The sequence below is a fragment of the Myotis lucifugus genome, unplaced genomic scaffold (genome assembly GCF_000147115.1).
Source record: "Myotis lucifugus unplaced genomic scaffold, Myoluc2.0 scaffold_43, whole genome shotgun sequence".
Lineage (NCBI taxonomy): Eukaryota > Metazoa > Chordata > Mammalia > Chiroptera > Vespertilionidae > Myotis > Myotis lucifugus.
In genome coordinates this window covers 5,698,235-5,715,235 of record NW_005871091.1, presented here as the reverse complement: position 1 = coordinate 5,715,235, position 17,001 = coordinate 5,698,235, and the positions used below count along the sequence as shown (strand labels likewise).

At 40.0% G+C, this 17,001-nt stretch overlaps 1 protein-coding gene across 2 annotated transcripts; it reads left to right on the top strand.

Annotated features, from left to right (window-relative positions):
- The first annotated feature begins 3,588 nt into the window (after positions 1-3,588).
- NIPSNAP3A (nipsnap homolog 3A) lies at positions 3,589-13,287 on the top strand. 2 transcript variants are annotated; one of them, XM_006088068.3, is made up of 6 exons: positions 3,589-3,750; positions 6,594-6,804; positions 8,685-8,843; positions 10,505-10,654; positions 12,230-12,316; positions 12,414-13,287. In XM_006088068.3, the coding sequence occupies exons 1-6, from the start codon at positions 3,691-3,693 to the stop codon at positions 12,488-12,490; spliced, it is 744 nt and encodes a 247-aa protein (XP_006088130.1). In that variant the 5' UTR covers positions 3,589-3,690; the 3' UTR covers positions 12,491-13,287. The 2 variants fall into 2 exon arrangements, with proteins under 2 accessions (XP_006088130.1, XP_023609083.1); XM_023753315.1 differs by lacking the exon at positions 3,589-3,750 and adding an exon at positions 3,927-4,096.
- The last annotated feature ends 3,714 nt before the right edge of the window (positions 13,288-17,001 follow it).

The following is a 17,001-nucleotide window of genomic DNA, read 5'->3' as shown; positions in this document are numbered from 1 at the left end:
AATATTTTCATTTTGAAAATTCTGCCGGTTTGCTGGCTGGCTGCTGCTGCTGTTGATGGAGCTACACGATGGCAAAGCCACAGGGTAGGAGAAACCTGGGTCCTTAATTCACCACGTGGGAAAGAACTGCCTGCCAAGGAGGAGAACGCATTTTAGATTCTTAAAGAAATAAAATCCTATTGTGTTTGAGACATTATACATTTTGGCATCTATTTGTTACAACAGTTGAGCCTATCCTGTTGAATATATTCTTTAAAAGTTGAATCACGTTCATGACACAGCTGAAGGGATCAGAACCAGTCCTGAACATAAAAATTAAGTGAATGGCCCCCTACAAAATACTGAGATATCCAACCTCCTTCCCTCCCCAGTTACAGGAAATTGGCAATAAGGCTTATAACACACAGATGGGACCCTGGAAGTTTCCTCACAGGGTAACTGACTAGACTAAGAGAAATGACTTACAGATGATAACAGACAGGGATATTTCCCCTCAATTAAGTAGCCCAGACAACTCTGCAGTGAAGCCCACTATTTCTCAAGCCCTGCCCATATTAAAAGAGTTCTCCAATTTTTGCCTACTTCAAAATATGAGCTGATAGCCAAGGATCACAACAAAAATATTTTGAGAAAAACACTGGCATCTAGGCAGAAAACAGATCAAATGATAGAAAACATAATAAAACATAAAAGAAACAAATAATGCAGGAAAAAGACCTACTATAATAATTAAAAAGTAAACACCTATAATTAATATCCTCAGAGATAGAAATACTGAATCCATGAAACAAAAGAGGATATTATTTCTAAAAAGAGAGTGAGCAACAAATATTCTGGAGAAGGGATAAAAAAAAAAGGAGATCTTGGGAATAAATATTGTGAAAGCTGAAGTTTAAAATTCAATAGATGAGTTAGAAGATAAAATTGTACTTTACCCAAAAAAACCTAGACCCAAAAAGTAGAGGTGTAAAATAGTAGAGGCACAATAACATGTTGACAAGAAAAAAATCCGGGAAACACAATAAAATTTTCAGGATTGAAAAGTGTCCAAATTAAGAGGGTACACTGAATGAGGAACAATGGATGGAAAAACAAACAAACAACAACAAAAAAAACACAACTTACTCCAATGAGCATTATTGTGAAATTTAATTTCAGAACACAGGGACAAAGAGAAAAACATAAAAGGTTCCAAAGGGGGAGAGAGAAACAACTCACATAAAAAGAAGAGGATTCAGAATGGCACAAATGTATAACTAGAAGCTGTACTAAAATGGAGAATTGCCTTTAAAAATATGAGGAAAAATTCTTTTCAATGTAGAATTTTATACCTACCCAAAATATGAATCAAGAGAGTTGGCAGAATAAAACATTTCTAGAGATGCAAGTCTCAAAAGTCTAATTTCCATGTACCCTCCCCTAAAATTAGGAGGAAAAAATGAAGAAGAAAAAAAAGAGATACAAAATCCTAGAAAGAGAAGGTCCAACATAAGGCAAGTGAGATTCCCCAGGTCAGTGAAGAGATGCATCTTAGAGAACTAGACCTCACTGGAGCAAGAGAACAAAGGACTCCCAAAAGATAACTCTGGATGAAACTGAGAAGCTGATAAATGAATTTAATCATACTGAGAAGAAAAGTATCTTTTGGCAACAACAACAATAATAATAATAAAATGTTGATTAATAAAATGATAGGTATAAAGATAACAAAAAAGAGGAAGAAAAAGAGTCACCCTCCTATTAAGATCATACGTCTTAATGACTTAAACTAGAAGTTGATTTTTCATGTAAAAAAAGTCCAGAGGTGGGCAGTCCAAGGCTCCTACGATGGTGCTCCATTGTGTCAGAAAATAGGCTTCTTTTATCTTGTTGTTCTGCCATTTTCAGCATGTGGCTTCTACTTCACAATTCAAGAATTTAAGCCATTACATCACATCCCAGCAAGCAGAAATAAGAAAGGGACAACTAAGGGAACAAACCCTCCAGCACTGCTTTAAGATTACTCACAGTAGGATATAAACACACTAACACCCCATTGGCCGGGACTTAGGCACATGGATGTATCCAGGTGCAAGGGTTCTATCACTAATTTTTAAAAACGGGGGTGGAGGGGGCAGAGACAATGGATATTGGAAAATGGTTAGCAGTCTCTACTCACTCCCTCCTGCACTTTCTCCGCATTCTACTTTGTTTTTCCTCGCAGCGTTTATTATTCCCTGATCTATTTTCTCTCCATAGGTTTATCTGTTTCCCCTGACCTGTAAGTTCCAAAAGGACAGGGACTTTGTCTTTTGTTCACCTCGGTAGCACAAGTTTCTGGAAAAGTGCCACAAGCATAGAAGGGATTTAATAAATGTGGCCTGAACGTGTGAATGAATTGTTAATACCATGTTTGCCTAAAGAAAATACATTTAAACATAAAGATCCCCTCCGGGCACCCATGACGCTTTGTTTTGTCTTGCTTGGTTAGAAATGAATGCCCACCGACTGGAAAAACTGAAGCGCCCCCTCTGGGAATCACTGATTTTAAGAAGCCTCCCTTCCTCCGAACAGGTGATTCCAAGTCCGCACAAGGCACAGCCCCTACACCCACAGGTGACGGCCGTGCAGGAATGCATTCACCAGCATTGTCTCCCTGTGCGGTGACGACTATCATTTTGTGTTTAGTTATGTGTAATAATGTAATTAGTAAGAAAAATGTGACCATTAATATAATGTGAATTAACGTAACAATTAACTATACTTAACGGAAGCATCGTCAGGTGTGGGGAAAGAAGTGTATTTGGGGGGAGTGGTAGGTAAGGGACCTAATCCTCATTGTCCAAGCAATAGACACATCTACGACTTTAAATACCAAGAAATGCCAGAAAATGCCAGGAAAAAAAGGGGGGGTAGGGGGTAGGGGCGAAGGGGGGCAACAAGCCTTAGAAGAAACGCCCAAGTGTAGCGGTTAACTCTGGGGACCCGTGATAAGGGGCAGCCAGGAGGACAACAGCAAGAGGTCTGCTGTTTTGCTTTCAAGGCCTAAAAACTATTCTATTTCAAACTGTGTGTGTTTGAAATTTGACTTTTCCGCACCTAGTTCGGTGCCCCCAATCCTCCGAGCTCCTGAGATACACGACCCGGGTCACTCCGAGGAGCCTCCCAGGTGAGCTCGTGGTGGAGGGGCGACAGGAAGGGCGCGCTCAGGAAGAACGTGAAGGCGCCGGTCCTCGACCTCATGTGCATCCTCCCGGGCAGTGACCTCCACGACCTTGAAGGCAACGCGGGACACACGCACGCCCCCGGCTGCTCGTCACACCCGCACGCGAACATGGACCAATTTACGCAGCTGCGCCGGGGAGACCAGGTGAAGGGGCCGGAGGGCGGGGCCGGAGCGACCTCGGCGTTCATGCAGCTGGTGCGCGTCACCTCCCACGTTCGGGGTCAGGAGGTTTGAGAAAACAAAGGGCGCCCCACGATGCGTGGCGACACCGCAGCGGAGCCCGGAGCCCGGCGGACGGGGCGGACCGGCCCGCGCACCTCGAGCGCGGAAGGCGGAGCTCGAGCGCGGGAGGCGGAGCTAAGCCGGCGCGGCCGCCCCGAGCCTGCGCCGCGGGCTGTCCAGTCGCTTCTCCAAGTCGCGAAGCCGCAGGAGGAGGGATCCAGGAGGGATACCGGAGGCTGCCCTCTCGCGCTGCGAGCCGCGCCATGCTGGTCCTCCGAAGCGGCCTGACCAGGGCTCTGGCCGCGCGGGCCTGGCCGCCTCAGGTACCGGGCGCGTGGACGCCCCCCAGCCGCTCCCCGGCGGGAGGGGGAGGGACGTCTGCGGGACGTGCGGGACGTGCGGGACCCGCGCATGCGGCCACCGGGCTCCGCGCCCGGACCTGGACGCGCATGCGTGCACCTGCACACCAGCCTGCAGCCCGCTCGGTGCTGCCCTGGTGCCCCAGCTGCTCGGGGTCAGGGACTCCTAGCCAAGGCAGGTGGGGGCAAAGGTAGGTTGACAGTTGCTCGTATGGACAATGATAGAGTGAATAATACTCTGTGTTTTGTGTATTCACGACTGTCAGCCGACTTTTGCCCAACCCTGTAAAATGAACTCATTCAACCTTAGGTATGTAAGGTACGAAGTAGGTTTTTTGTGATTCAGCCATAACTGTTGGGAATTGGTCTAGTAGTCTGTAAATCTAACCAGAGATATTTTTCCTTTTGATGTTTATACTTTTCTCCTTTCTCTGTGGCCAGGGTTTAACCTAGGGAATGACTTCCTAATGAAGGCTAAAAAAGAGTCATTAATGGCCCCATTCACCCACCCAAGATTAGCAATACAGTCTTTATCCTTCTGATTCTCTATCTACTGGGGAAGGGCCAATAATTATTGCTTACAGCTTTATTCTGAACTCTATTAAATGTCGTCCTGATGTTCTTATAAGTGAACTGGAAATTATTGCTGCCGAAAACGAGATGGAACTTGAAAGATAAGGGAGCCGGAATCACTCACCTATCCTTCCCCAGCATAGTTCTCCTTTCTGACACGCAACAAAAATCACCGCCCCCGGAGGCACACACACACTGATCTCACTGCTGTTCAACCTTTCACTGGGCTTCCCCTGTTTCGGTTTCTCCTACAGAAGGTACAACATATGTTACAGGACAGAAAGAGTTTGCCCACCCCTTGCTAGTAGAGCCAAGAATTGCAATGGAGAAATTTGTCTATTTTATTATGAATGGCAGCATCCAGGAGAACGGGAAGATAATGTAGGACAAACTCACAAGACACCATGGGTTTAGTGGTTCAGGGTGGTGCTGGGAGCTTGTTGGCCAGAAGTGAGGTCAGGCTAATAAGTCAGGTCTTCAGGTTTTGAGGACAGCTCTGAGGTTTTTTCCCAACATCCCTCTGCCTTGTCCAGTGGGAAAGTAGCCAGAGGGTGGATGGTTCCACCTTAGGGGTCAGGACATGAAACAAAACTTAGGCAAGATGTTGTCTTTAGCCCGCCAGAGGTCTGGACCTTGTGACCATTAGTCAGGGGTGGACTACTGTCTTCTGCTGCCGTACAGGTTGCTAATTAACTGGGAAAGGCCGGGTCTCGGAGGGTTATAGGCAGAGAGATTAGTTTTAGAGCTAGGACTTAAAACTAAATGTTATCAAACTCAGTTTCATGCCCTTGACCATGTATTTGTTTCCCAATACAAATTCCCTGAGAATCAACTTAAAAAGCAATTGTTACAAATACCCCCACTGTCGCATTTTCCAATATATTTGATCCATAAACTTTTTAAACTATAATACGAGGCAGTTGTTTATTTGTATCCCATTCTCTTGTTGGAATTTAGTTAACATGACACAAAAAGCATGTCATCCAAAAGTAGGAGCAGCTGCAATTGTTTTTGGTGGGAATACCTGCTTTCCAAGGAAGCTTAGACAGTTGGGCAATAGGAATGCCACTTTAGTAGACAAAAATGGAATGAACTAATATCGATAATTTGAACTGTAACATTTTACACAATCAAATAAAATACATAGACAATTGTGTGTTTTAACCAAAAATATAGTCCCCCCCAAAAAAAAAATGTATACACACTTTAACAGCTGATAGTTCAACTGATGTTTCTTTTCAGATTTAACCCATTGGAATTAATAATTAGTCAAAGTCTGTATACATTTTGGGGGGACACCCTGTATGTCAGAGAAAGAAGTCTACTGATTTCATTTGACATACTAGATAGTCAGTATAATTTGTCCATAATTTACTTTGTACCAAAACTTTTAATAGGTAATGCTGATTCATCAGCTTCAGAAAATTGGCACATAATAACCAAAACTACAGTAGGATGGATTTGTAAATGCAAATGCCATTTGCGAGTGTATGCATACACCTGTGCATGTGCACACACATATGAATACACAGAAGATCATTTCTGGCAGGGCATTTCCTACCTAAAGTTAAGTTCACTCAGTCTTAGGGGTACTAAATTAGAACAAAAAATTATATAGTGAACATGTAACTAATACAAAGAGAACTAATGGTCCTTAAGGGATATTTCCATCAACCTGGTGTAATCGGATAGATGAAATGCCCTTCAGATTCATCTGTAATTAAACCTAATAATGATTCAGACCATTCCGGCCTGTTGTTTTTTCCTTTACAGCATTCATAAAGAGTTTTCTGCTAGTAAACACATTTTTACCATGTCTGCCAGCAAATGTGCATATTTTATAAAGTTCATTTAAATGAATAACTGTAACACCGAGAGCATCAACTAGAGATAGAATATTGGCTAAATAAGGTAAAACATGTAAATTTATTAGAATCCTAACTGTAGTTCTTGAATAAAGCACTGATTAAGACTCCAGTGCCTCATTATGATTAACTTTTCATGAAAAGATGGCTAATGGTGGACCCCTACCAGGAAACAGTAGCTAGGTATTCACCATACTCTATTGACATCTCTCTAAACAGGTATCTGTGGAGAGATGAGAACAGAGGTACAAGCATGAACTATGATAAGTCTAATGAGTGTCCCTTGTTTCCAAATTCAGATTTGGTTGTAGCATAATATTATAAGCCCTACCTTCCCAAAATATTTGAATTTGCCATGTCTCTTTTTAGGTGTACTCATCTTTTGCTACGGGACCTAGACAAAGCGATGGAACATTCTATGAATTTCGTACCTATTCTCTTAAGCCTTCAAAGATGAATCAGTTTCTGGAAAATTTTAAGAAAAACGTACACCTTCGGACAGCTCACTCTGAATTGGTTGGATACTGGAGTGTAGAATTTGGAGGCAGAATGAATAAAGCATTTCATATTTGGAAGTATGGTATGAGTCATCAGCTTAAGTATTCAGTACAGATTTTCATTCTGTTAGTTGTTACACGTAACTTAGTTCTTGGATCTACGTTACCATAAATAGACACAGGTTAAACTTTAAAAAACAGAACAATAACAAAAAATCATTGATTACTCCTCCCAGTGCGAGGTATACCTCTGAAAACCTCTTGCTCAAATCCTTATGTTACCATAAATGGCATCTTATATTTCACATCATAAAATTGTGAGCTAGGTTTTAATTCTCAGAAAAAAATTATACAATGGATTATTATAAAGATGATTTCTGAAAAATTTAAAGCAGTAATTGTAAAAAGTGGGTTAAGATCATAAAAGGAGAGGAGAGTTCTTTTTATTTATTGTTGAAGGTACAGCTGGATGTCAGGATTTTAATGGAAACAGTTGAGATATTTAGGAGCTTGAGGGTGGGTAGTAGCGGTTGATGTGGATGATAGTTAACTTCTAGGCATCACCCAACTCTGAGATTTAATAATTTGTTATGTTTATGGAACCACTTTTGTTTCATTTGTACACCCCAGGGTTTTAGGGAATTCAGTATTATGCTGCACAGAGTTCTCCCCTATGGAAGCTGACCTGCCCCTGGTTTAGAAGAGGAAAGAGAATAGGTTACAGGAATCCCCAGAATGTTCGGTACTCCAGTGTCAAATCTTTGTGACACTGGACTTGATGATATCCAAAGAACTTTTAATAATTTCATTTAGTGTTTGGTCATATAAAGTACTTTATTTAATATGAAAGGTACTCATTCTCTACTTAACATGGCCATTGGTTAGGGGTTTTCCCTGTTGTAATAGAACAAACCCAATCAAAACACAATTTATGCTTTAATGTGTAAACAAGTAGAACTGTGTTTCATTTAAAAATTACTTAAGGTTCTGGTTTAACTGATTTAAGCTCTGAGGTAGATGTTATTCCTCAACCACAGCATAAACCATGGAAAACTTTCACTATCTGTCTTATGAGGCCCTAATAGTAAACATAGTACTTGGTCCATATGTTAGTAAATACATACACCTGTTATACTGGGTAAAACAATAGGTGACAATAAGTAAGATAATCAGCATTATTTCTTTGGAAGCTATTTGTTCAAAGAAGATGAAGCTGTAAACTTGCATATTTTTAAAGATTTTTTTAATTGATTTTTAGAGAGAGAGAGAGAGAAACATCAATGTGAGAGTGAAGTATCTAGTGACTGCCTCCTGCACCAAGAATTGAGCCTGCAACCCATGCATGTGCCCTGGCTGGAAATCGAACCAGCAACCTTTTAGTGCACGGGATGATGCACAAATAAGGGAGCCACACCGGCCAGGGCTGTAAACTTGCATCTTAATTTCATTTATGTTAAATTTAAGACCTGACCACCATCACCATCACAACCACCAAACGAAAATAGTATTTTCCTAAACTGGCCATATAAATGTCTCAGTTAAATTAATAAGAATAGTTAATATAAATTGAGTACTAACTAGCTGCCAAACACTGTTTCAGTTCCTTTCATGTGTTAATCCATTTCTTCCTCATAACAACCCTGTTGGTGTAGAGATAGCATTATCCCCATTTCACAGAGTAAGAAACTGACAGATTCAGTAACTTACCGAAGCCATACAACTACCTACTAAGTGGTAGAGCCTATAAAGTCCACTCTATGGCGTTATCATTAGAGGTTTCCATTCCTACACCCCTTTTGGCCATGAGAAACTTGGGATAGATGTCCCATCTACTTGGTGGGGGGAGGGGTCCCCAGTGATTTAATGCAGTGTGGCCTTGATGAACATGTGCTGAAATCCAAAAAAGGTCTAGATGATTTTAAATAGAACGTTTGTATTTTTCTTACTCTTTTTCTTCCCATAGATAATTTTGCTCATCGAATTGAAGTTCGGAAAGCCTTGGCCAAAGATAAGGAATGGCAAGAACAATTCCTCATTCCAAATTTGGCTCTTATGGATAAACAAGAGAGTGAGATTACGTATCTGGTACCATGGTGCAAATTAGAAAAGCCTCCAAAAGAAGGTAAGTCCATTCTTCCTAGTCACTGAGTTTTGATGTATAAAATACTAAAGATTTGAAACTATAAAAACTAAAGTTTCTTAGGGGGAAAAAAAACTATAAGCCTTTGTTTTGGAGAGTAATATATTGTGATTATAGATGTGAAATGAATTTGAACTCTTTGCTTCTCAGTAAAACAATGAACATTAGCAGTGTTTTTCCAATTTGGCGGGGGAGGGAGCTCTTAACATTTTGGTATGAATATAAAAAATTGACATGGTATGGAGAGTAAAGGTTGAGAAGTTGGGAATTTAGAGCAAACAAGTGTAGACAGTGAAGGATCATTGAAATTTTGTCATGGCTTAGTATTTTTTTACACAAATTATAGCTACTTCCGTGTATCTTTGCTTATAAGACTGGCTGGGGGAATGAATTAAAGTGTTAAGCTCTATTACTATATTTTAACTTTTTTGTTTTCTTCTTTCTTATTTCTCAGTTTGAACATAATTACTAAAGATTTGTCTTCTTGCTAATTTAACTTCCTTGCAGACTTTAAGGAAATACTATTTACCTCAACCTAGTTTTAAACAAAGGTCAGATTTTTTAAAAAGCATAAACTAATTTTGTGGTGTCATCTTAGATTACAAGAGATTTGAAAAGTCTTATTTGGCCTGGCCGGCGTGGCTCAGTGGTTGAGCATCGACCTGTGAACCAGGAGGTCACAGTTCCATTCCCAGTCAGGGCACATGTCCGGGTTGTGGGCTCCATCCCCAGTGTGGGGCATGCAGTGTGGGGCATGATTCTCTGTCATCATTGATTTTTCTACCTCTCTCTCCCTCTCACTTCCTCTCTGAAATAAATAAAAATATTATTTTTAAAGAAAAATCTTATTTGGACCCTTGCCCACTTAGCTTTCAGCATTATCTAAATGAACTAAGAGGCTTCTAGAACAGGGTCAAGTCTTGGTTCTCTTCCCCTGTGTTATTCATAATTCTTTAATAGCTTTATACTTTTTCCCTTTTTCTTCTCAAATCTACTTGTCCCCTAGTTCCTTTCTCTCTATCTGCCCCATTCCTCTTACCAGAGGTAAAATGCTTTCTAAGTGTTTACCTGGATATTCAGGAACAAACAACTAACTATCTCCTTCAATTTTTTAGCTTTTTATTTTTCTCTCAAAATCTCAGATACCACTTTGGGTCCATTGTTTGCTTGCTGTTCCTGTTAGAAAATGGAATCCTATAGGGGGAAATTACACAAACAAAAAATGTATTTTCTCTCAGAATTGGAGGAAGAAGGAAATATAGGTCAGAAACTACTTTTCTTATTCATTTCTTACCTGCAAGTGTAGACTTGGGCAGCTCAAAATTCCTAATCCTATAACAAATTCTCAATATTTGCTTTATTTTATAGATTAAAAATATTTCAGATAATAGCTTGCTATAGCTTCCCTTTGGTTTTGTAGGATAAGCTTAACAACTGACCCTTAAACATGGACAAGGACTTTCTAAACATAGAAGCAAGGAAAAATAATGCAAAGAATTCATAATGTGTCCACATAAACATGTATACACATATGATCTTTCAAGTTTGTATACATATGTTAGCCTCCCACTGGAGCCATACTCACCTGATGAGAAATTTCTTGAATATCTTTTGTAAAATACTTATTTTTCTCCCTACTCTAGGAGTCTATGAACTGGTTACTTTTCAGATGAAACCCGGTGGGCCAGCTGTATGGGGTGACACATTTAAAAAGGCAATTAATGCCCATGTCATTCTAGGCTACTCCAAACTAGTTGGAGTTTTCCACACAGAATATGGAGCACTCAACAGAGGTACAGTTGTCCATTTCTTCTATGAAATTGCAAAATGTATTGGTGAACTGCTAAGTCGCTTGGGTCAGTTTGTCTTACTTTTTCATTATGGCATATATTTTAATTTTTATTAAGTTTTTAAGTTTTTCTTTTATTTTAAAGGTTGAAAAAACCCTGTTTTACTTCTTATCTATATAGTATGTTAACACTTTATGAAGCCTGTTTCAAAGCTGAATGTTGTTTTCCATGGTACAGCAGAATGATAAAATTAAAATCTGCAAGGAGCCTCAAGAAAATATCTGTTCTTTTTCTCCTTTTTTCCTCCTCTAAATATACTTTTATTGATTTTTAAAAAATAACATTAGTTAGGGGTAGAGATATTGTCTCAGAATGAAAAAAAAATATTACATATTTTTAAAATACTAAAAACATGGACATGCCCAAAGGAAGAAACAAACCTTTTCCATACTGTAAAGATAATACTGTTAACACTTTGGTTTTTGTATTCCTGCGTTATCCATATATACAAGAAGACCAAAATGTAATTTTATTTATATATATGTCAGATGTAATGCATATGCATGATTAATAATGACTTTCTAACACTCTGGTGTGAGGCTATACATAGAGAAGAATAGTAATTTGCTGAGTATAAATCAGCACATCATTTCTGGAGGACGTGTATAACACGTACATTGTACACATATAAGTACATATTAGATATACTCTTTGGTCCTCTCAATTTGAATTTTGGGAGTCTATTTTGAGGAAATAATCAGATCAAAACTGTTTGGCTTTAAATCTCAGCTCCACCACTTATAACTTAGCAATATTGAAGGAGTTACTTAACCTCACTGTGCCTTCCATTGCTTATCGATAACAACCTATGACCTAAGATTTTTATGAAGCAGACCTGGCACAGAATAAGCACCCATTAAATGTTAGTAGTCATCTTTGACAGTGTTAGTATTATAGATACACATGTAGGTGCTACTCAAAGGAGGTTTATATGCCAGCATTGTCTACAGGAAGGAAACATTGGCAACAATGGGCATGGCACATACATGGTATGTATTTAATGTACTTATATTACACGGATAGACATATATGTCCATCATAGATATCACTTATCAGTAAGACCCTAATTTTATTTTGCTCACATTTTTTTTAAAGAAAAAAAAAAGACTAAACATTAATAGAGGTTTTCTCTGGGCAGTTAAAATTATGCTACTTTTTATTTTCTTCTTTGTATCATCCAAATTTTCATAATAATCACTTTTTTATAATATTGTGGGGTTGTTTTAAAAAAGTAAAATGGAGTAGGAAGGAATGAAACCTGAGTCCAGTCTTGATTGTCAGTGTCTTTAGTCCAGCTTTCTGTTTCATCTATAAAACCAGCTTGTGAATCAGTTTATAAATGTCTCTCCCAAATGTATGACCCCTCTGAAATTGATCACTAACATACTCAGTCTTCCCTTTTTGGTACTCACTATTTTGACTTAAAGAATAAGATTTAACATATCTGATTAACTTTTCTGCATTTCTTCTCTGTAGCCACGCCATAGTCTCTAGAATCTTTCTGGTTTCTCTCTGTAGTTCATGTTCTCTGGTGGAACGAGAGTGCGGATAGTCGTGCAGCCGGGAGACATAAGGCTCATGAGGATCCCAGAGTCGTGGCGGCCGGTAAGCCATTTCACTGGGCAGGAGGTACTCTTAGGGCAGATTTGATTTAGTCAGTAACTTTATCTGCCTTCTTATATGATGATATTTTTTTTTCCAGTTCGGGAATGTGTCAATTACCTAGTGTCTCAGCAGAATATGCTTCTGATTCCTACATCGTTTTCACCGTTGAAATAGTTTTCCACTGAAATACAAAGCATTTCAAGAACTGTCTTAAGATGTGTCTGCTAATGGTACTTAAATGCTCCCAAGGGCGTCTCACTCTTATTTGAAGAAGGTGGTAAGTTAATTCGCTCTGTCTCTGCATTTCTAAAGCCACCTCTGTTCTTTGTCATTGCCACCTCCGAAGGTAGTTCTGTTCATTGTCCCTCCCCATGGCATTTCAGTAGCTATACTGTAGAAATAGTTGCCACTATTTATGATCTTGATTTTTCATTTTTTTCAAAATATCTCTTATTCTCTATTTTGACGGCCCTTTGCTTTATAGCATTTTCTTATATTTAAATGATGTTTTTACATTTCTGTGCCTGACAGTATTTTAAAATTATTTACATACAATGTCTGTATTTTCAACATGTCTGTTTTTTCTGAGATTTAAAAAAATATTTTGCCCAGTAAAATTTATTTTGTAATAGCAAATGGGATTCATAAGAATATCAGATCAAATGTATTTCTTTACCTTGGGAAAGTGCAGTATCACTGTGTCATCTGTATCAATTATGGTTTTCACATTAATTGTTAGTCACTCTAATTTGGAAAATAATGTAATTAGGACTCAATGTTAAAAATAACTTCAGAAGACTTGTTTCATATGCTGAAATGTATACATGTATAGTTAGTTTTATTAACTTTGTTCATTTGGGATGACTAACAAAGATACCTGGGACATCTATTTGTTTTAAAAGAGATTTTGTGATCATGGAAATGCTTGCCCTAATAAAAGCCTACACATCCATTCTGGATTTTTTAATTTGCATTTTGTATTTATATTATCTTCTTTGGAGTTTTCACCGTGTTGCTGTAGGGTATCGACACAGTACTATTTACCAATATAATTGCGAATGTTAAGTTCCATGAAACCAACATGATGGTAATCCCAGAGGAGTTTCATTAGTATCACTACAGACACGCTAGGGATTTCCTTGAAACACCTGAAATTTCCATTTTAGTTGAGTGCCTCTCAGTCTTCTAAAACTGTGTGATACTTCTAAGTTCCCTTGATTGTCTATATTTACAGCTGTATTATTTTACATTTCTAAGATATATTGGAAATAAAATAATAAATTATGAATTGGCTAAGGGAAATTGAACAACAACATTCAATGTGTACAGTTCTTGATGGAAGAAATGTCTATAAAGGATTAAAAAACCAAAACAAGCCCTGGCCAGTTTCTCAGTGATTAGAGCATTGGCCCACAGCCTAAAGGGTCTTGGGTTCGATTCTGGTCAAGGACATGTACCTCAGTTGCAGGCTGTATCCAGCCTCAGTCTTAGGCCCCAGCAGGGGGGCACATGTGGGAGGCAACTGATCGATATCTCTATCACACATTGATTTTTCTCTCTCTCTCCCCCTCCATTCCACTCTCTAAAAAAATCAATGGAAAAAATATCCTCAGGTAAGCAGTAACAACAACAACAACAAATCAGAAGGGTGAGATGTTCCTTAGGTGCAGCTTATCTATATACTAGAGGCCCGGAGTACAAAATTCGCGCACTCTCCAGGGGCGGGGGGAGGGATCCTCAGCCCGGCCTGTGCCCTTTCACTGTCTGGGAGCCCTTGGGGGATGTCCAATTGATAGCTTAGGCCCACACCCCTTGGGGAGCGGGCCTAAGCTGGCAGTTGAACATCCTTAGCACTGCTGCGGAGGCGGGAGAGGCTCCCACCACTGCCACTGTGCTCGCCAGCCATCAGCCCAGCTTCTGGCTAAGTGGCGCTTCCCCCTGTGGGAGCACACTGACCACCAGGGGGCAGCTCCTGCATTGAGCATCTGCCCCCTGTGGTCAGTGCGTGTCATAGTGACCGGTCATTCCGCCATTCGGTCAATTTGCATATTAGTCTTTTATTATCTAATCTAATAATAGACAGACAGGGTAATTGACGTACCTTCGCTACGCCTCCCATTGGCTAATCAGCAAGATATGCAAATTAACCGCCAAAAAAGATGGTGGTTAGCATACATACATAGGCGCGAAGCGGAGCAGCGAAGGCGCTGAAGGCGACTCCGGCTGGAGCAAAGGCCTGGGTGCTGGGTGCCGGAGGAAAACGGGTGCAGTCCCAAGACTTAAATACCACACACGTGCTGATGATTCATACATTTTTATCTTTTTCCTTATCATTGCTTCTGAGCCCCAATCTGAAATACCAGCTGCCTTTTTAACACAACCACCTGCCTCGTTCAGGTCACAAACTAAAAGTCACTTTGATAGTTCTCTTTCCCTCATCCCCTACTTGCAGCCTGTCAGCTCCTGAATATTCCTCTTCTTCCCTGTGTCTGTTGCTTCTACCCTCCATCATCCTCTTAGCCTTCCTACTGTCCTTTCTCCCCAAACAGCCAGCATTCTTTCTGAAAACAGATTAGGTCCAACCACCACCTTGTTTAAAACTCTCCAGTGGCTCTTCATTGCATTGACAATAAAATCCTGCAAGGCTCTAAGCTCTGAGCACACACACACACACACTGCAGAGATGCTGCTGTTCTCTCTCCTGCTCCCCAACTTGCCAAGCTTTTTCCCACCTAGGATTTTGCACCAGGTGTTCTTTCTTCCGGGAATGTTCTTCCTGCCCACCTTCAAATGCTGGCGCCTTCTGCTCCTTTCAATCAGATCTGAGCATAAATGTCACTCCTCACATGGGGGCTATCTCTGGTTCCTCTCCATCGTTATCCGATGACCATGTTTCATCATCTTGGTACTTACTGCTGTCTGAACTCATTCTATTTGTTTGTCCTCACATCCACTGTGAATGTGAATATAGTTTCTGCACTGAAATTTAAGTTCATTAGAGCAGGAATTCTGTCTTCTTTGACACTGGATCCCGAACCTAGAAAAGTATCTGGCACACAATAGAGGTCCATCAATATTGAATTATCATAGAATGATGCCATAATGACCAGGATAATTTTAAGTGATACCCAGCTTCACCAAGAAGAACCCTCTGCCTGTTACTAGCCATATAACTGGACAAATTCCTTATCGTCTGAGCCACAACTTACTCTTATGTCAAATGGTGCTACTTACCTCATAGGGCAGGTATCAATTGAGGATTAAATGAGGTGCCTGACAACGCAATAAAGTCCAGTGATGGCGAACCTATGACATGCGTGTCAGAGGTGACACACGAACTCATTTTTTTGGTTGATTTCTTTGTTAAATGGCATTTAAATATATAAAATAAATATCAAAAATATAAATCTTTGTTTTACTATGGTTGCAAATATAAAAAAATTTCTATATGTGACACGGCACCAGAGTTGTTAGGGTTTTTCAAAATGCTGACACGCCGAGCTCAAAAGGTTCGCCATCACTGCAATAAACATTTGAAAAAAGGTAGCTAATTTTCTGTTATACATTTTCATATTTAATGTAGTCATTAGTTTTCCAAAGGTTCCAGATTTTTTTTTTAATCTGTAAATGTTTATATTGGCTTTTCTCTGGATAACAGAGTGTTTTGGTCAAAACTCATGGGTTACATTTTCGTCTAAATTAACTTCATTTTTCAGTAGTTTGTTCCTCTCCCTCTATTGTCATTTTTCACAAAGAAACAGTTTTCTATCAGTTGCATAGAAGTCACTGTAATGTGACCTTGGGCGGGGGGCGGGGGGGGGGGGACAAAGTGGGGACGCTGACGCTGAGCAGTCAACCAGAGTTCACATCCGTGCCTTCGGCAGAGGACTGTTCAGAAGGGTCACAGATAGAGCCATGACTCCACTGCACTACCAGAGGCTGTTGGACAGGCGTTCTTCCAGGACCAAAATAAGTAGCCATTGTTTCTGACACTTTAATTGCTCATGAACTGTAAAAACTAATCCACACGGCTCATCGTCGCACCACACGGTCTCGGGTGTAGACGGCACCGCAACTTTTACAGGAGAAAGGGTCTCTGATATTAGTCTCAGGATCCCTTCTCGGCCCACATCCTTCTCCCTCCGCTGCACGCTCGCCCTTCCACCAGCCCAGCACCTCCCCGGGACACTTGCCACAGGGTCCCTGTGCTTTGGTTGAGTAAACAAAAGAGCACTGAAGGCTGCCTTTGTAGCTTTCTCAACGCCACATGAAGAAATGAGGTTTCGTTAAATAGGCTTAGCTCCAGAGGGTTTGCAGAGATCACCCCTTCATCACCATGAAGCAGAATACATTTATCGAAAAACCTTTTAAACGTAATCTCAGTGACTTTCTTAACTGAATCGTGAAAGTGCAAAACGCCCTTTTTAAAATTCCCTAGTCGTCCCCTCAGTTCTCTTTTGTGATGAAGAGACCATCGAGCCTTTTCTAGAATTTCTACTTTGAATCCAAATTGCTTTAACAGTAGGTGGTGCTCCAAATGCAGAAATAAGTGTGTATAGATCAATAGAACCGTCACAGCTTTATTTCTTCGTGACTCATTACAACACAGAAATACGCTTTTAATACTTCATATAAAGTTATAGACAATACAAATGTTTTTCTTTTTTTTCCCCTTTTAATGAAAA

Bases quoted from the DNA above. Each gene is read 5' to 3' on its own strand.
- NIPSNAP3A (XM_006088068.3), top strand. From the start codon at position 3,691: ATGCTGGTCCTCCGAAGCGGCCTGACCAGGGCTCTGGCCGCGCGGGCC. The intron at 8,844-10,504 runs GTAAGTCCATTC...TCCCTACTCTAG, and splicing joins AGAAAAGCCTCCAAAAGAAG to GAGTCTATGAACTGGTTACT. The intron at 12,317-12,413 runs GTAAGCCATTTC...TTTTTTTTCCAG, and splicing joins TCCCAGAGTCGTGGCGGCCG to TTCGGGAATGTGTCAATTAC.